At 51.8% G+C, this 19,784-nt stretch overlaps 1 protein-coding gene across 1 annotated transcript in view; it reads right to left on the reverse strand.

The window, feature by feature from the left end:
- The window catches only part of ADAMTS2 (ADAM metallopeptidase with thrombospondin type 1 motif 2), a 246,255-nt gene that overhangs the window by 81,505 nt on the left and 144,966 nt on the right, over positions 1-19,784 (reverse strand). The window contains exon 4 of the mRNA XM_070373478.1: positions 18,368-18,570. Within this exon, the coding sequence (XP_070229579.1) occupies positions 18,368-18,570 (203 nt within the window). The remainder of the gene's footprint in view (positions 1-18,367; positions 18,571-19,784) is intronic.

Raw genomic sequence — 19,784 nt, forward strand, 5'->3', positions numbered from 1 at the left:
GCCGAGGCTGCGGGACACAGAAGGATCTGTCTGAGGCCGTGGGACACAGAAGGATCTGTCTGAGGTCCATGTGGAGGGCGCTGACAGGAAGGAGCAGGGGAAGACAGGGACCTTGATTCCTTCTGACAGCGGCCCTGGCCCTGGAGAGCCCTGGGGTGTCGGCAGCCTCCCTGTGCCCCCTGAGCTCCAGCCCCGGAGCCTGGCGTAGAGTCTCCTCTGGAGGAAACCCTTCGGAGAGGCCCTGGTGGCGACGCCACGTGACATCCCCATGGCCCCACCAGCCTCAGAGACCGTGAGCAAGACAACCAACCCCCCGCCCCGCCCCTGGCCAATGTCAGCAGTTGGGCACTGGCAGGGCATGTGAAAACAATGATTTTTCATTCCTCCTATGATTCATGTTCTTCTAATTCCCTACCGCTCTTTGACCCCAGGAAAGGAAGAGGGAAAATGCCATCATGGGGAGGGGAGCCACAACACCTGGGAGGTTCCCGGGGAGGGGAACAGGGAAGCAGCAAGTGCCCTGGCTGACGGGGGTTAGTGGAGGCGGCTGAGGACAGGCAGCAAGGCAGACCTAGGCTATGCCCCCAACCCCTGCTCCTGCTTCTCACACACCTTTAGGGTCAAACGTAGATCCCGAGAGCTGTGGGCCCCACTCCCCACTGGGACCCTAAGAGGAGATTACACTGCAAGAGCAGAGTCCCCTCCCCAGGTGGCTCTAGCAGGAGGTGATGGGACCCTGTGAGTAAAGTGGCCTCAACCGCGGCTGGCGCCACCCGCCCCAGCCCTGAGAGGTGTGTGTGAGCTCCAGAAGCTCCTGTCCAGCTGGCTGGGTGGGAGGTGGCGGCTGTGGGCTGGGAGAGGCCGCAGAGTGGATAGGTCATCACAGCGCCAGGCCTGGACCGGGTGGGATAAGCACACCCGAGTAGTCCAGGGCAGGAGCCCAGCCCTGGGTCTGAGGATACGCAGGGCAGGCATTCAGGCCCGCCTCTCCACCGCCATGAGGGCCTCAGGGTCCCTCACCCGAGGAGGACAGCCAGGCCCAACCCCTGGGTCAGAAAGACCCCCTGGAGGAGGGCACGGCAGCCCACTCCAGCATTCTTGCCTGGAGAACCCCATGGACAGAGGAGCCTGGCAGGCCACAGTCCATTGGGTCGCACAGAGTCAGACGCGACTGAGTGACCAACTCTTACTTACTTACTTACTGCATCAGGCCTGCCTCCCCACTGCCACGAGGGCCTCAGAGTCCCCCACATGATGAGGAAGAAGGAAGAGCTCCGCCCAGCAGGCACTGACCCAGAAGAGACTGGGGACACCCTGGCTACCTGTGCCTTTGGCACAGCCAGGGGGTCATCAGGAATTCCGATCTCCCAGCAAAATACAGAAGTTTCAGAGCACCGCTCCCTATAGTATTACAGAGTTGTCTGCTGTGAACATATCCCTCCTCTGAAGTGAAATCCCTCAGCACGATTCCTAACATCCTGAACATAAGGAGCCTCCCCGACTGCAGTAGGAAGCCACTCTGTCCACGTAGCCCACTGCCTGGCGCCACAGGAACCTGTTGGGGTCGTGGCGCTCCCTTGCCAGCCTCTGTCCCCAGGCAGAGCACTGCGCTGACTGCCTGGGCCAGGGTGGGAGCAGGGACCCAGAAGCGCGGAACCAGAGAACAAACAGGTGGCCGAGAAGATGGGTGAACATCCCGTGACGCAGCGAGCCCAGAGCCAAAGGCAGAGGGCCTGAGCTCACAGACACGCGAGGAGCTGCCCCAGGGCACTGCAGGATCAGAGGGGCCCACTGGAGCCCACAGGCCCGCCTCACTGCCAGGCCCGGGTGCTCCACCCCCGCACCCGGCTGCCCCCCATGCTGTGAGCTGCGGACATCCCCACAGAAGGGGCTAAGCTCCCTCGGGTGCTGCTCTCCTCGGGGCTGGCCCGTCTGCTGCACCACCGTGGCCTCCAGTGCCTTCAACGGGTTGTTACGTTGTTAACTGCCACCTCCCTCCATTGGGCCCGTCTGTGCCCACTGAGAACTGGGGGCTCCTCTGCATCTTCAGCTGCCGCGTCCTCAGTGTCTAGGACCCGGCTGGCTCCCAAAGCTTCAGGATCAATCCAAGCTCGGCCGTTCTGGCCAGCTCTGTCCCTCCAAGGCCTCCTGTGCCACAACCCCACACCTGCCCTGCTCCGTGCCTCCCGGGACACGCTGAAGGTCCACACGGGAAAGCATGCTCCCCAACTTGTCCACTTTGCCAATATGTGGTCAAAACCAGTTCCAGACGCACCTCAACTGTGACCTCCCCAGCCAGGCAGAGGGCGCTGGCTGTGTCTCGAGGCTGCCGAGGCCCCTGTCCTTCCTGTTGCACTAAGGGAAGCCAGTGTGTCCCCAAGAGAGCCAAGCTTCTCAAGGACAAGAGTGGGGCTGCTTTGACAGACCTCGTAGACAAAGAAACAAGGGCTGCACCTCATTGGCCAGCTCTGACCTTCCCAGACCTGTGCCAGGCACCTCCTCGCATCACCACCTTCCACTCCCGCAGTCTGCAAGTGAGTGTTGCTGCCCCTGTTTACCTGTTGTGGGACAGAGGCTCAGAGAGACTGAGAAACTCGCCCACACGAGCACTAGTGGGACAGGGCAGAGGCTTTGGAGAGCACTGGGCAAAAGTGCTGACATTAAAGCTGCGTATCCCTCACCCTGGCGACTCAAACCTCCAGCACCTATGCCAGAGACAAACAACCTTGAGCATCAAGGAAGGCGGACGCGAACATTCATGCTACTAGGGCTTCTTTTCCATGGGAGTCTGTGGGACCACCGTCATCCTATGAGAACTCATTTACTCAGTGATTCGTTCATTCACGAGACACTTCCTCAACCCCTGCTGTGTGCCTGACCCTTCCCCAGCTGCTGAATGTGCAGAACCAGGTAAACAGACCCTCTAAATCGGACATTAAACTTGGGGCACCCAGCCCTCCTGAGACATGCCGCCAAGGGGCCCCTCAGGCAGCAGAGGGGTCTGCTCAGCTACAGCTCCCACAGCACAGGGGGCAGACAAGGAGGAACCTAGGTGGAAGGGACAGCTGGGGGAAAGCAGCACCCTCTGCTCTTCAGGCTCGACTGTCACCTCCTTACTGGAGTTTGCGGGCGACAAGCTCTGCCACTTCCCAGAGCTGTCACCAAGGAGTGACACTGCCCAGCCTTCCTCATCCACGGCGACTCACACTCCTACTTTGGCAACCGCCAGCTCCCCAGGAGAGGCCAAGGACAGGCTGCTCGGAGCCTTCCCTCCTCACCTGTCAGGAGGCCTCCAGGAGCTGGGAGGAAGGTGCAGGGGAGTCCTGGGGGCAGGAGAGAGCCTCACATTTCAGGGCAGAAGAGGCAGAGGGAAGGACAGATCTCGGCTCCCCCCATCAAAATGTCCTCTGCCTGTACTGTCATCCCTGGGAGGAGGGACATGGTCTATTGTCTCCCCCACAGGAAAGTGACTTCTTGCAGCAGGACCTCAGGCCTGCTAACATGACGCTTCTAGCACCTGGAACTGTGCTCAGAGTAGGTGCTCTGTACATAAAATGAAGTGAATAAGTCAGTGGGTGAGGGGGTGAACACACCCTAGAACGAGGAGGAAGACACAAGCCCAGGGGAAACGCCAGGAGAGTCACAGATGGAAAAGACAGTCAGGGCCGTGGGCAGCGGGAAGAGGACCAGTATCCAGGGCACACGGGTATGTGAATCCCATCTGCCATGCCCCAGCCATGCCACTCAGCCTCTCTGAACCTCAGTGATCATATCCAGGAAAGGCAACCTCATGGGGCACTGGGGCAATGTAGAGACACATCGTGTAAGTACTTCCTTACATGTGTGTGAAAACTCAGCCCCCTAGGCCACAGGGAGAGGTGTCTGGAATGGTATCAACAGAAGGCATGAGCCCTGGACTCCCTAAGAGAGATGATTCTATCTCTTTAGAACCCAAACCAACCTCATGATTCCACTGATAGTCTATTGGGATCCCAGGCCCCTTAGCCTGGCACAGAAGGCTTTGCCAACCTCATTCCTGCCTCTCCCCCAGCACTCTACACTCTGATTGGCCCCAGCCTCGAGCTTTGATGTGGTGATGCCATTGAGCCTTTACACATGCTGCTCTATCACCCACAACACCATCAGCCCACACCACGCTGCCCTGCAGGTTAACTCTGCCTCTGGGGCCAGGCAGCTCAGCAGTAAAGAATCTGCAAGAGCTACAGGAGACACAGGTTTGATCCCCAGGTGGGGTAGATCCTCTAGAGGAGAGCATGGCAACCCACTCCGGTGTTCTTGCCTGAAGAATCCCACGGACACAAGAGCCTGGTGGGCTACAGTCCATAGGGTCGCAAACTCAGCTTAACACGCATCCAACCTGGGAAGCCCCCAGTACCCAGCATGGGGCCCAATTTAGACCAGGCTTCTGAGAGTGCCCAACAATTAAATACAAGACTGGGGACAGCTTACACTCAAGGCATGCTCTCCGTGTGCCCAGCACGCTGTTAAGCACTTTTCTGGTATTTAACTCAAGTTATGCTCCCAACAGCCCTGGGAGGTAGTACTAATTATCCCCTATCCCAGCATACAGCAGGGCAGGCCGTCGCCTCCTTTCTTCTAGGCCTGAAGGAACAATCTACCTGCTGAGCAGCCAGTCATGTTCCGACTCACTAGTGCAGTGTGAGGTCTTAATTTCAATTTGTTGCCAACATTAAAAAGTAATTAGATTTCCTGTAAATTTGGATTTCCAGCTTCTCAGGGGACATGGCGGGGGGCGGGGGGAGGGGGCTCACAATGGTTCACCTTTCATTCACAATGGGGCTCATCTCAGGGGATAAGGCGGGGGGGGGCGGCTCACAATGGTTCACCTTTCATTCACAATGGGGGCTCATCTCAGGGGACATTGTGGGGGGGGCTCACAATGGTTCACCTTTCATTCACAATGGGGGCCATCTCAGGGGACATGGCGGGGGGGGGGCTCACAATGGTTCACCTTTCATTCACAATGGGGGCTCACCTGTTCATTCCAAAATGACCACAAGGGAATGGGACCCAGGAGGGGATCTCCAGGGCTGTAGCCTCTCTTGTTGCCCCAGTCCCAACCACGCCCTATTGTCCACAGCCCGGACACCCGGATTAGGCTTTCTGCCCGGCTCCCACCAGCATCTGAGGTGCTGCCCCTTCTAAGTGCTGTATTTGCTGGCAGTCACACCTCCTGGCGGCTCATGGGGCTGTGCTCTCAGAGCAGTGGGATAAACGTGAGGAACAGGAACAGTGCTGGGACGCCCGGCTGTGGCTACACGAGGAGCAGAGCCCGAGCCCTGGGGAGCCACCATGTGACAGTGGGAGCCTGTTCTGCCCATCCTCACATCCCTTGCTACACCCAGGCCCAAACTCAGTGTGTCCTCTTTATCCCGGGAGCCCTGCTCGCTTCCCTTCAGCTTCAGGGAGCCAAGCTTTCATGCCCAGTTTCAGACATGTGTTTCTCTTCCCAGGAACCAGAGCCAGAGACATGTGAAAGGGACTGGGGCCTGCGCCTTTCCTCTCTGCAGCTCTGCAGCCAGTTCATGGGATCATCCCCGAGACCCGCAGAAAACACGCCTGTCCTGTCTCAGCCTTCCCTACCATCACCACATGGCCCCAACATTCTTGGAAGTTGGTGAGAAATGGAGCCCATGGGCCTGATTGTTTGCAAACCCTGGCAAGGCTTTGGTGAGCCCAGGCCAATTTCTGGATTAAATTAGAAAAGAGGAAAAATATCTGAATCCTGGCACAGAGAGAAATCATTCAACAAAAATTGTTTAAGAACATCTCATGCTAGGAAGGGTCAAAGGGTACAGTCTCTACTCTCAAAGCTCAGAAGCTCCTTTGGGTCCCTGTTCTCCACAAGCCTAAAGAGTATGTCTGCCCTTGACAGAAGACATGCTTGGGGTGGGGGTGGGGGAGCAGGAATTCTTCCAGAACATGAGCAATTAGCCTAGCTAGGAGGGGCAGCTATGTCTGCCCAGAAATCTTGCTCCTCCTGCTCTGTTGTTTTAAAATGCTCGCTCAGTTGCTTTAAACAGAATCCCTAAAGGGACTTCCTGGATCCATTCAGTTGGCAAAGTCAGGGTGGGGGTGGGCTGGGGTCTGAGCAGGGACAGGGTGGAGCTCAGCTCAAGTGTAAGGTCCCTGCAATGGCCTTCAGAAAAGGTTGCTCTAGCTGCAGGGTCTTAGAGGCCTGAAGGGGATAGAGGGAGCTCGTATCCTGGGGGCACCTCAGGAGTGCCTTTCCTTCCAGTCTTTATTGATCAGGGTGTGTGGGAGGTGTAAAGACAAAGAAACCAAGTTTTGGGCACGGCAGGACCTTTGCCAGGTAGGTAAAAGCCAAGATTAGGATGCAACTGTTTCTGACTCCAAAGCTGGTCTTCATTCTATGCCCAGTGCTTCCCTAACACATGCGCCCACATGCATTGACACAGTGGGAGGCAAATGAAACTATAAAGTGCTGGGGTTCAGCTCAACGTGTTGTTGCTGGTTTCCAGTTGCTCAGTCGTGTCCGAATCCTTGCAATCCGTGGACCGCAGGAGGCCAGGCTTCCCTGTCCTTGACCATCTCCTAGAGTTTGCCCAAACTCATGTCCATCGAGTTGGTGATGCCATCCTACCATCTCATCCTCTGTCAGCTCAAGGTGGGCATTAAGCAAGTAGAAGATTTCTTTAGCTCTAAGTGCACATATTTCTTGAGCCCCAGGTAGTGGCTTTGCGGGCCGTATGGTCTTTGTCCCAACCACTCACCTCCACCACGGTAGCACAAAAGCAGCCATAGACAATTCACAAATGAGTGGGCATGGTCACGTCCCAATAAAACTTTATTTTCAAAAACAGATGGGCTGAATTTGGCTCTTGGGCTCTAATTTTGGCAAGCTTGCTTTAGACTACCAGTTCATCCTGAAAAAAATCATGTGAATTTGCTTAAACCTACTAATATGTCCAAGTTTCAGTTCAGTCGCTTGAGTCATGTCTGACTCTGCAACCCCAAGGACTCCACCACAACAGGCTTCCTACCCATCACCAACTACCGGAGCTTACTCAAACTCATGTCCATCGAGTCAGTGATGCCATCCAACCATCTCATCCTCTGTCATCCCCTTCTCCTTCCCTCTTCGATCTTTCCCAGCATCAGAGTCTTTTCCAATGAGTCAGTTTTCGCATCAAGTGGCCAAAGTATTGGAGCTTCAGTTTCAGCATCAGTCCTTCCAATGAATATTCAGGCTGATTTCCTTTAGGATTGACTGGTTTGATTTCCTTGCAGTCCAGTTCAGTTCAGTTCAGTTGCTCAGTCGTGTCCGACTCTTCGCGACCCCATGAATCGCAGCACGCCAGGCCTCCCTGTCCATCACCAACTCCCGGAGTTCACTCAAACTCACGTTCATTGAGTCAGTGATGCCATCCAGCCATCCCATCCTCTGTCGTCCCCTTCTCCTCCTACCCCCAATCCCTCCCAGCATCAGAGTCTTTTCCAATGAGTCAACTCTTCACATGAGGTGGCCAAAGTACTGGAGTTTCAGCTTCAGCATCATTCCCTCCAAAGAAATCCCAGGGCTGATCTCCTTCAGAATGGACTGATTTGATCTCCTTGCAGTGCAAGGGACTCTCAAGAGTCTTCTTCAACACCACAGTTCAAAAGCATCAATTCTTCAGAGCTCAGCTTTCTTTATGGTCCAACTCTCACATCCATACATGACTGCTGGAAAAACCATAGCTTTGACTAGATGGACCTTTGTTGGCAAAGTAACATCTCTGCTTTTTAATATGCTGTCTAGGCTGGTCATAGCTTTTCTTCCAAGAAGTAAGCATCTTTTAATTTCATGGCTGCAGTCACCATCTGTAGTGATTTCAGAGCCCAAGAAACTAAAATGTCTAAATCTTTCCATTATTTCCCCATCTATTTGCCATGAGTGATGGGGCTGGATGCCATGATCTTCGTTTTTTGAATGCTGAGTTTTAAGACAACTTTTTCACCTCCTCTTTCACTTTCATCAAGAGGCTCTTTAGTTCTTCACTTTCTGCTGTAAGTGTGGTATCATCTGTGTATCTGAGGTTATTGATATTTCCCCCTGTAATCTTGATTCCAGCTTGTGTTTCATCCAGCCTGACATTTCTCATGATGTATTCTGCATATAAGTTAAATAAGCAGGGTGACAACATACAGCCTTGACATAGTCCTTTCTTGATTTGGAACCAGTCTGTTGTTCCATGTCTGGTTCTAACTGCTGCTTCTTGACCTGCATACAGATTTCTCAGGAGGCAGGTAAAGTGGTCTGGTATTCCCATCTCTTTAAGAATTTTCCACAGTTTGTTGTGATGCATACAGTCAAAGGCTTTGGCATAGTCAATAAAGCAGAAGTAGATGTTTTTCTGGAACTCTCTTGCTTTTTTGATGATCCAACGGATGTTGGCAATTTGATCTCTGGCTCCTCTGCCTTCTGTAAATCCAGCTTGAACATCTGGAAGTTCACGGTTCACATACCGTTGAAGCCTGGCTTGGAGAATTTTGAGCATTACTTTGCTAGTGTGTGAGACGAATGCAATTGTGCAATAGTTTGAACATTCTTTGGAATTGCCTTTCTTTGAGATTGAGTTAAAACTGACCTTTTCCAGTCCTGTGGCCACTGCTGAGTTTTCCAAATTTGCTGGTATATTGAGTGCAGCACTTAAACGGCACTATATTCTAGGATTTGAAATAGCTCAACTGGAATTCCATCACCTCCACTAGCCTTGTTCATAGTGATGCTTCCTAAGGCTCACTTGACTTCAGACTCCAGGGTATCTGGCTCTAGGTGAGTGATCACACCATTGTGGTTTTCTGGTTCATGAAGCTCTTTTTTGAATAGTTCTCTTGTGTATTCTTGCCAGCGCATCTCAATATCTTCTGCTTCTGTCAGGTCCATACCATTTCTGTCTTTTATTGCGCCATCTTTGTATGAAATGTTCCCTTGGTACCTCTCATTTTCTTGAAGAGATCTCTAGTCTCTCCCATTATATTGTTTTCCTGTTTCTTTCCATTGATCACTGAGGAAGGCTTTCTTATCTCTCCTTGCTATTCTTTGGAACTTTGCATTCAGATGGGTATATCTTTCCTTTTCTCCTTTGCCTTTAGCTTCTCTTCTTTTCTCAGCTATTTGTAAGGCCTCCTCAGACAACCATTTTGCCTTGTTGCATTTCTTTTTCTTGGGGATGGTCTTGATGCCTGCCTCCTGTACAATGTCACGAACCTCCGTCCATAGTTCTTCAGGCACTCTGTTTATCAGACCTAATCCCTTGAATCTATTTGTCACTTCCACTGTATAGTTGTAAGGGATTTGATTTAGGTCATACCTGAATGGTTTACTTTCATATAAATGGTTTACTTTCATGTAAATTTCATATAAAGTTGATGTTTTAAAAAGTCTTGCCATTCAAAACAAGTGGCACTTTACAGAAAGACTCCTCACACCTGTGTCCTGGCCTCATGACACAGGCCTCCTGAGAGGATGACTGGCCACCTCACCAATGCAAGGAGGCCAACTGGACCAGCAGCTTGGTCAGGCAGCGCTAGGTCACTACGGAGCCTGAGAGCCCAGGCAACCAACAAGGCCTTTGCTTTGTCAAGGAGGAGTAGGATTGAAATGATATAGCTTTCGTTAAATGCTATAAGCCGCATAGGAAGCACTGATCTTGAGCCCAAGATTTTATATTTTTTGAAGTCTGGGCACAAGTAGGTTTTACTTTTAAAAGTGCATATGTAAACATGTATGTATGTATGTTCATCACTCAATCGTGTCCAACTCTGCATCCTTAAGGATTGTAGCCTGCCAAGCTCCTCAGTCCATGGGATCCTCCAGGCAAGAATACTGGAGTGGGTTGCTATTCCCTTCTCTAGGGGATCTTCTCAACCCAGGGATCAAACCAAGGTCCCCCACATTGCAGGCTGGTTCTCTACCATCTGACCCAACAGGGAAGTGTGTATGTAAACATCGCCTGCAGTGCAAGAGACCCCAGTTCGATTCCTGAGTCTGGAGGCCCCCCTGGAGAAGGGACAGGCTACCACTTCAGTATTCTTGGGCTTCTCTGGTGGCTCAGTCGGTAAGGAATCCACCTGCAATCCAGGAGACCTGGGTTCAATCCCTGGGCTGGGAAGATTCCCCGGAGGAGGGCACGGCAACTCACTCCAGTATTCTGGCCTGGAGAATCCCCAAGGACAGAGGAGCCTGGCAGACTGCAGTCCATGGGGTCACAACGAGTCGGACGTGACTGAGTGACTATAGCATATATAGCATATACAGCATATAGCATATATAAACATACGACTCTGAAAACGGCTCTTCAGTCTTCTCCCAGAGCATTCCTCCCTAGCCTCCCATACAGCTGAGCCTAGAGAATAGCTGCTCTCCATGCCTGACAAGCTAACTGGAGTGCTGTGAACATGGGGGGTTGTGTCCCCACATGGCTCCTTGGGATGCCCGGCTCACACGCCCACAGCACTGAGTTTGCAGGGAGAGACTAGCTCAGGGGCTGGCAGCGTAATCCCAGCAACACCAGAGTCAGCTGCAGGTATGTTCAGGAGGGCTGATGGCCTCCCAGCCTGGGAGCACCAGACACAGTGGGGAGCACGTTTCCAAGGAAGAAGAGTCAAACAGGACGTTTCTCAGCACAGAGGGGAAGCCTAGGGATGGCAAAATTCATGATTATAATTAAAAATCCTAATTTTTCTTCACTTAGAGTGATGATAAACAAAATTTAAAAATCTTGACAAGCTGAGGGACTGTGAGAGAAAGAAAAAGGCTTTAGTATTAATATATGTACCTTTTATGACACCTTTTTCTACTCTTTGAATAAAAGAACCATATTTTCAATATGCACTTGGCCCAGGAAGTTTTGTACCCAGTAGACATTCTGGGTGTGGGGCTGCCACAGCTGAATGTATAGCAAGAACAGTTAGTGGTCAGTGAGAGCCAGGGTCTGGGAAATGATGCTGCTGACAGCAGGCCATGGGAGTCACTGTTGAGGGCAACCAGAACGAAACTCCAGAAGTCTAGCTTCTGGGGAGGGCACGAAACGCCAGACACAGTCCCCAAGGGGAAAAACCAGGGAAGGAAAGATCTCAGGACATGACTTCAAACAAAAATGTAAGCCATTGACAAGCCACCCCCAACCAAAATAAAGGCAAAAAACAAAACTGGGGGAAATGCTTCCCACACACACATCAGACATAAAGTTAACCTATCTTAACAGTCCTTCAAATTAACACAAAAGAAACTAAAATCCTAGTAGAATAAAGAAAATGAAGAGACCAATCATACAAATATAAGATGATGGCGGTTTTAAAACACATGTGTATATATTTTAAATGGAACCTCATTACCATCAAATATCTACTGCTGCTCCTGCTACTAACTCGCTTCAGTGTACAACTTACAACAAAAGTATACCCTTGTTGTAGCTATCAAATTGCCACGGCTGAAAAAGATCTGGTGGTGTGAGCAAGTGAAAAGATGGGCATTTACTCGATGGAACGTGAATAGCTGAAACCATAACAGAATATTCTGACATAGAAAGCTTTAAAATGCACACACGTGCTGACCAGAGCTCGCACTTCTAGGAACTTAGTTTAAAGAAATAGTGAAGGATAAGCAATAGATTCAGCTACAACATTCACTACTATTAGTGGCTGAACCGATATCTAAAAGGGAAATAAATCCTGCTACATGGGCAATATAAATAATCGATCATACAAAAAATACGCTATATTCCCAAGGAGCAATGTTATGTCATCACTAGAATGAGGTTCGGTTCAGTTCAGTCACTCAGTTGTGCCCAACTCTTTGCAACCCCATGGACTGTACCACGACAGGCTTCCCTGTCCATCACCAACTCCTGGAGCTTGCTCAAACTCATGTCCATCAAGTCAGTGATGCCATGCAACCGTCTCATCTTCTGTTGTCCCCTTCTCCTCCTGCCCTCAATCTTTCCTAGCATCAGGGTCTTTTCCAGTGAGTCAACTCTTCGCATGAGGTGGCCAAAGTACTGGAGCTTCAGCTTCAGCATCAGTCCTTCCAGTGAATATTCAGGACTGATTTCCTTTAGAATGCACTGGTTGGATCTCCTTTCAGTCCAAGGGACTCTCAAGAGTCTTCTCCAACACCACAGTTCAAAAGCATCAATTCTTTGGTGCTCAGCTTTCTTTACAGTCCAACTCTCACATCCATACATGAGTCCTGGAAAAACCATAGCTTTGACTAGACGGACCTTTGTTGGCAAAGTAATGTCTCTGCTTTTTAATATAATAAAATGAGGTACCAATAAAATGAGGTACTAGGCAATGATTGGTAGGAGAAAACACTCACAACTTATAGGAATATATTCTAATTTTCCATCATAAACAGTATATCAGACATGTTAAACAGTATATTTTAATAAACAAACAATGTTACTTTTCTAGATTTGAGGAGGAAAAGAAGGAAACTAGAACTCACAAGAGGTGCTTGAATGGGTTGGTGGGAGGGTTCTGAACACAATGAGACCCTTTCTAAATCCAAGTGGTTCGCTTGAAGTGCTCAGCAAATATTTCCAACCCTCCTCACACTCCAGAGATTCTGAGATTTAAAGAGGGATGGATTCACTCCCATTTTCCTACCAAAAAAAGGGCACAAAATGTCTTGCCCATTACTTTGAAAGGAAGTGAAACTTTCACAATTTCCTACTGCCCTCATAGTCACATTCAACTCCCTCTCCTGACCCTTCCTTGGTTCCAGTTTCCCCTCTTACCTGGGCCCCTTGCTTCCCACATTGGCCCTATTTCACTTCTGACATAGAGCTGACACCCAATAAACACTGGTTGATCACACTGTATGGACAGGAGCTGTGCGGATTATGATAGAAGAGGCTGAGCTGCAGTTAAGAGAGAATCTACCACATCTCAGTAGCTCAATAGGGTAAAGGCTGGGGTGCGTTCTCCTGCACACATCAAGGCTTTATGCAGCCCCATTCTGTAGCTGCAGCTACTGGGATGTGTGGCTTCCAAGGTCCCTGTGGCAGAAAGAGAGGGAGGGAAGGGACACAGCAGCTCTCAGCTGCCTTAGCCAAGAGGCAACCTCTGTCGTTTCCACACAGGCTGTCAGATAAAACTAGCCCCACAACCCCAAGTGCGGTGCAAGGGAGGCTGGGAACTGGAAGGGAGGGGAGCACGTGAATACTTGATGAACCTGGAATGTCAGCATCACAGCAGGACCCGTGTCCCAGCCCCGGCTCTGCCACAAAGAGAACCCAGAGGGAGTCCTGCAAGCAGAGGAACTGAGTGATGAGGGACCCCAAGGTGGCTTAGCGCTGCCGGGGCTGAGCCACAGCGACACCTGGCCCCGCTCGGCCTTGTTGCTCCTCGGAGCCCACAGTTCCCAGGTTCTTGCCACCAGACCCCCGACAGACCCTCCTCCCAGAGCCTCTACGACCTTCCTCAGGAAACAGGCTGTCCGCCCAGGGCCAGCCCCAAGCCTGGGGAGCTGGGAACACTTCTGCCCTGGTCCTGGCCGTTCTCACTCTGGGCCAGCCTCCTGTCCTCCACGGCACCGCTCTGGCTCCAAGTGCTGGGGAGCCTCCTGATGGGCTGTGCATCTACAGGAAGGGGGAGACCTACCCTGGCCAGGCTTTGTGGGGCCCATGGGGCGCTGGCTGCAGATCCGGTGGGCCAGCACCTACAGGGTCTAAAGGCCCCCACTCCCGCGGCTGCCCATGGTACTACTGGTCAAGTTCAGAGGCAGGGCAAAGCAGGCAGGAAGTGGAATGGTGCCTCCCAAGGACTGGAGAGAGGGGGCACTGGGGAGTTATTGCTTAGCAGGTACAGAGGGGCAGTTCTGCAAGATGAAGAGAGTTCCGGAGATGGGTGGTAGTGATGCCTGGCTGCACAATAAGGTGAGTATGCTTAATGCAACACAGGACCCAAGAAGGGTGCTTCATCTCCCACGAACACCCTGCACCCTTAGAGTGGGAGGTCAGCGTGGAGGCTCAGACACCTCCCGCTGCAGTGTCTCCCTGAGCCCAGGAGAGTCCGCCAGGCCCTCTGCCTCTGCAGGACCAACCCCTGAGCCTGGGACAAGCACCACCTGCTGGATACAAGCAGGGAAACAAGACACAGCCCAGTTACTCTTTCCTGGCTCCTCCGATTCATCTCCTATAATCCCTTTTCTGTTGTCTCAACAGCAGAATTTTTATACTTCTCATGCTTTTCAAGAAACTAACCAAACCATCCCTTTACCCAAAATCGAGGTTCAGTTGGATCATGGCAGTGTAAATGAATAAAGTGAAGTTAACTGGTGAAACCAAGACAAAGTTCTAGACTTCCTCCCAGCACTTCATGGGCACAACGTGTGTGTGGCAGAGGGGGCTTCCACCTCAGGCAAAAGGCAGAGCTGGTCCACAAGCCTCAGGAAGACACTCCTGCAGGGTCCTTGTCAGACTTGATAAGAATAATTCTAAACCTGCTATCACTAAACTATTAATAAATATCACCACCATCACAATAAAACCCACATTTATTTAGAGACTGAAAAGCAAGTTCATCTTCATTTATTTAATTTAATGCTCATTGACAATTCAAGATAAAAATAACTGCCCATTTTAAAGATGAGAAAACCAAGGCTCAGAAGATTGAAGCCCATTCTCAGAGACATAGCTGGTAGTAGTAGGGCCAAGAGTAATCCAGATACAAATAATAAGAAACATATATCTGGACTCTGCCCCGCATTTCTGGCACAAACCTTCTAAAATCCTTGTAATTTCCTGAATGATAGGGGTGAGAGGAGCACCTTGTGCTATTTATAATGAGCCCGTTTCAACCTTACCTGAGCTCGTGTTAATGAAGATATTCTTGGTGGGCCCTTAGATTGTTCAGAGTTCGGGCTGGTAGCCTGAGGAACCAGCTGTATGATTAGAATTGGAACTTTCAGCCCCATCCCCAACTTTCAGGGAAGAGAGAAGAGCTGGAGACTGAGTTCAATCACCCATGGGCTTCCCTGGTGGCTCAGTCAGTAAAGAATCTTCCTGTGATGCAGGAGACCCAGCTTTGATCTCTGGGTTGGGAAGAAAAGACGCCCTGAAGAACAGAATGGCAACCCATTCCAGTATTCTTGCCTGGGAAATCCCATGGACAGAGACTTCTGGCGGGCTACGGTCCATGGGATCTCAAGAGTCAGACATGAGTTAGAGGCTAAACTACCACCACCATCCATGGCCAGTGATTCCCACCAATCACACCTACAAAACAAAATCTCCATTAAATTCTAAACAATGGAGTTTGGAGTGCTTCTCAGTTTGTGAGCACATCAAGGTGCTGGCAGGGACGTGCATCCAGAGGGGCCACGGAAGCTCCATGCACCTCCCCCATGCATTCCTCCCTTTGGCTGTTCCTCAGTTTTCCTCAGCTGTGTGCTTTATAATAACTGGGGATAGTAAGTAAAGTGGGTCCCTGAGTTGGGAACTACTCTCGCAAATTATTGAACCTGAGGTGCTGGTGGTTGGTTGGTCAAGTACAGCTGACATCTTATACTTCTGGAGCTTGAGATGAGCGTTTAAAGCGGGGCTGTCTCATGCGACTGAACTCTTACTTCTGGGGTCTATGCTAATTCTGGTCGTTAGTGTCACGAGTGTTGGTAAGAGTAGAGGAAACGAGTAGTTTTCCTTTACCAGGATTCAGGACTCTAATTCACCCCAGTCCTTTTGGCCACTGAGTTAGAGAGTGGTATAATGTTTGAGGAAAAACATATTTTGAAGGCAGACAAGATTTTATATTCTACCAATTTTATAGAGTTAGTGTGAAGATTTCCAAAGAGATGCATGATAAGTGACTAGTACAAGCCTGCCACACAGAATCACATATTAAGATCTCAATATTTGGGGCTTTCCTGGCAGTCAAATAGTTAAAACTCTCCCTTCCAATGCAGCGGGGTGGGCAGGTTCAATCCCTGGTCTGGGAACTAAGATCCCACATGCCTCTCAGCCAAAAAACCAGAACATAAACAACAGAAGCAATATTGTAACAAATTCGATAAAGAGTTTTAAAAAAACAGCTCCATATTTGTAGCCATCATGGTATTATTATTATTATATTAAAGGTAATTTTCAAAAGTAAGTGAGATTAAGTGTGACAACACTCTCCAAAGTAAAATAATATCTGCAAATGTAACAGATGTCAGCCCGCTTTGCAGATGAGGTGGCTGCATTCCAGAGTCAGTGACTTACTTAAGGCAGGTGGAGAGGAAGAGAGGCAGGTAGGCAGGCAGGGGCCTCCTGGTCCCGTGACCCCGTGGCCAGCTCACTCATCTCTTCCCTCTTGCTCCTGACCTATCTCTTCACCGGGGCTCTGGGAGCAGGGTCTTGCCCAAGGGCCAGCTGAGTCCCCAGGGGCTCACTGTGGCCCAGGAAGCAGAGCAGAGCTGACAGGCTGGGGCACACAGCCCTTCTGCTTTAGGACTCCCCATCCCCGGGGCTTCCCTGGTTGTCTCCAGCCCCCTGCAAAGCCACTCCTCCCACGGACACAGGCCCCCTGCTATCCTCCCAGCAGGGCTCAGCGGAGGCGCCAGGCGGTGAGGGGCAGGACCTCTGTGCCACTCAGGGCAGGCAGGGCTGCACTCTCTGCAAGGTCAGAATTCTGCCCCTTCTGGGATGGGAGGGCTGGCATGCAGGGAGACACGACGGTGTGACCTGTCAGGAGACTGGTGGGGCAGGTGCGCGGTGATGCCACAGGGGGCGTGGGCGGCACACAGTCACTCAGTTAAGGAGCCCGGCCTCACAGGGAGACACTGATACTCTCTTAGTCTTTATTTCTTCTGACTGCCTCAAGGAGGAACCTCGGATGGGTGTTATTCTCTGTCCTGCTCTCTGACACATGCTAATCTCCTTTCTGCAGAGCAGAAAGCAGAGCTGTCCAGCTGGGGCTGAAACTGTTGTTCAGTCACTCAGTCGTGTCCGACTCTTTGCAACCCCGTGGACTGTGGCACGCCAGGCTTCCCCGACCTTTACCATCTCCCCGAGTTTTCTCAAATTCAGGTCCAATGAGTTGGTGATGCCATCCAACCACTTCATCCTCTGTCATCCCCTTATCACCTTGCATTTTAGTTTTAGATTCAGTTCAGTTCAGTTCACCGCTCAGTCGTGTCCGACTCTTTGTGACCCCATGAATCGCAGCACGCCAGGCCTCCCTGTCCATCACAAACTCCCGGAGTTCACTCAGACTCACGTCCATCGAGTCAGTGATGCCATCCAGCCATCTCATCCTCTGGCATCCCCTTCTCCTCCTGCCCTCGATCCCTCCCAGCATCAGAGTCTTTTCCAGTGAGTCAGCTCTTCGCATGAGGTGGCCAAAGTACTGGAGTTTCAGCTTCAGCATCATTCCCTCCAAAGAAATCCCAGGGCTGATCTCCTTTAGAATGGACTGGTTGGATCTCCTTGCAGTCCAAGGGACTCTCAAGAGTCTTCTCCAACACCTTTACAATAAACTGGGCTTCCCTGGTAGCTCAGCTGGTAAAGAATCCACCTGCAATGCAGGAGCCCCCAGTGATTCCTGGGTCGGGAAGATCTGCTGGAGAAGGGAGAGGCTACCCACTCCCGTATTCTTTGGCTTCCCTGGTGGCTCAGCTGGTAAAGAATATGCCTGCAATGTGGGAGACCTGGCTTTGATCTCTAGGCTGGATCCCTGGGCTGGGAAGAATCCCTGGAGAAGGGAACAGCTACCCACTCCAGTATTCTGGCTGGGAGAATTCCATGGCCTATATAGTCCATGGGGTTGCAAAGAGTCGGACAGGACCGAGGGACTTTCAGTTTACAATAAAGTGAGGCTGCTTTTGTAAATAATTTTAAGCTTTTAAAAAATCAGTTGATTTATATGAAAACACATAGCCTACACAATATGGGTATTGTGAAAAATTAAGAAAACTAGTACACAAATCGGAGAAGGCAATGGCACCCCACTCCAGTGTTCTTGCCTGGAGAATCCCAGGGACAGGGGAGCCTGGTGGGCTGCCGGGATCGCACAGAGTCGGACACGACTGAAGCGACTTAGGAGGAGGAGGAGGAGTACACAAATGATGAGTGTCTAGAAAATGGCCTTAGCATATAAATGGCTTTGCCAAGTCAGAATCCCCACCAACATTTGCAGATGAGAAAAGTCAGGCTAAACAAGGTCGATAGGAGGGTCACCTCTTCTCACCTGTAGACCCAGAGCCTCCCTGTGACCATTTCACTCATGCCCAGCTCCACCAGGAAGCTGTGGCAAGCAAAGGTGCCCTGGCCCACCCACGCCCCCAGCCTCCCAGCCCCACCCCAGAGCCCTCCCCCGCCACCGCACCCCCACTCACAATGTTCATGAGGGTGAGCAGGTACTTCTGCACGTGCTCCTTCCCGTGGAACTGGACCACAGAGTCGTCCACCCCAAGCAGGACCTCGATGTTGTAGTCGTCGTCGGCAGCATGCCTGCGCATCCTCCGCCTGGAGCTGTTGACTCGCTCCTCCAGAACACCCAGAGCACGGCTGAGGCTATCCAGGCTGTCTGGGGAGATCCCTGAAAGGAGAGAGAGGACACAGCCTGTAGCAGCAGTCCAGACTCAACAAGGCCACTGCAGCCAGAAAAAACCCCACTCAGATGCAACTCGGCCCCTGCAAGATGCCAGTGTGGCCATCAGCCTGCCATCATCACAGCACTGTGACCCAGGGCACTTCTGTCCCCATTTCACAGAAGAGCAAACTGAGGTTCAGACAGCGCAGTTGTGATAGGCAAGTCAGCTCAGACCCAGGAGCATGGAAACCCACAGCTCGGCCATCCCAGAGGCTGGGCCTGGCACCCAGTGATGAACGGAGAGGAGGGAGCCTGGTGGACAGAGCCAGCTCTTGTCACCCATTCACATACTCGCCCAGTGCCAAAGGGCTGGTCCCCCAGGTGTTACCGGCCCATTTATAACCGGGGAAACTGAGGCCCAGCCCAGGTGGCACGTGTTTCACAGAGTCTTCCCAGACAGCTCCCCTCTGGGGCTTTTGGCTCAGTCCCTGGTTGAAGCAAAGTCCCTCCTCTCTCAGCCTGGTCCACCCACTCCCTCCTGGGCTGGGACCAGCCCGTGGGCACCCTTCCCCTGCCCAGACCTGTGCCTGCCCCTGGTGCCACGTTCTGAGGAGACGAGAGGCTTCCTGATAATCATGCAGAGCCCAGGATGAGCCCTCACATGGCAACTAGTCCACAGTCTGCTGGCCACGGCTCACTCCAGCCCCCACAGACTAACACGCGGCTCAGAGCGGGGCAGCCCGTCCGGGGCCTGGGGCCGCGCGGAGGGGCCGGGGGCTGCATCCCATCAGGCCAGGACCCCAGGGTGTCGCTGCATCTTCTGCAGAGCTGCAGCACGTCTCCATTCCTTCTGCGTTCCCACTGGGCCTGGAGCCCCCCATGGACCAGAGCCGCTGCCCCCACCTCTCAGGGCTGCAGCTGAGTTGGCTGGGCTGACCTTCAGCATTGCTGGCAGCCACAGACCACACTGCCCAGTAAGAACCAGTGCCAACGTCCCTGGAAGCCCCTCACATCCCTGCATGGATCTCTGTGTCCGCTCCAGGCCCCTGACCCCAGGGTCCCCCTATCCTCGGCATTCCTGGTGAGGGGAGAAGCAGGTGTGTCTCAGAAACTCTTGCCCTGGGAAGGACCTAGGACATCAGGTTATCATGACATCGCCAGAGAGTCTTCCAGAACAATTCTCACTCGTCCCCTAGGCTCTTGTCTCCTGGCTCCTCTGG

The sequence above is a fragment of the Bos mutus genome, chromosome 7 (genome assembly GCF_027580195.1).
Source record: "Bos mutus isolate GX-2022 chromosome 7, NWIPB_WYAK_1.1, whole genome shotgun sequence".
Lineage (NCBI taxonomy): Eukaryota > Metazoa > Chordata > Mammalia > Artiodactyla > Bovidae > Bos > Bos mutus.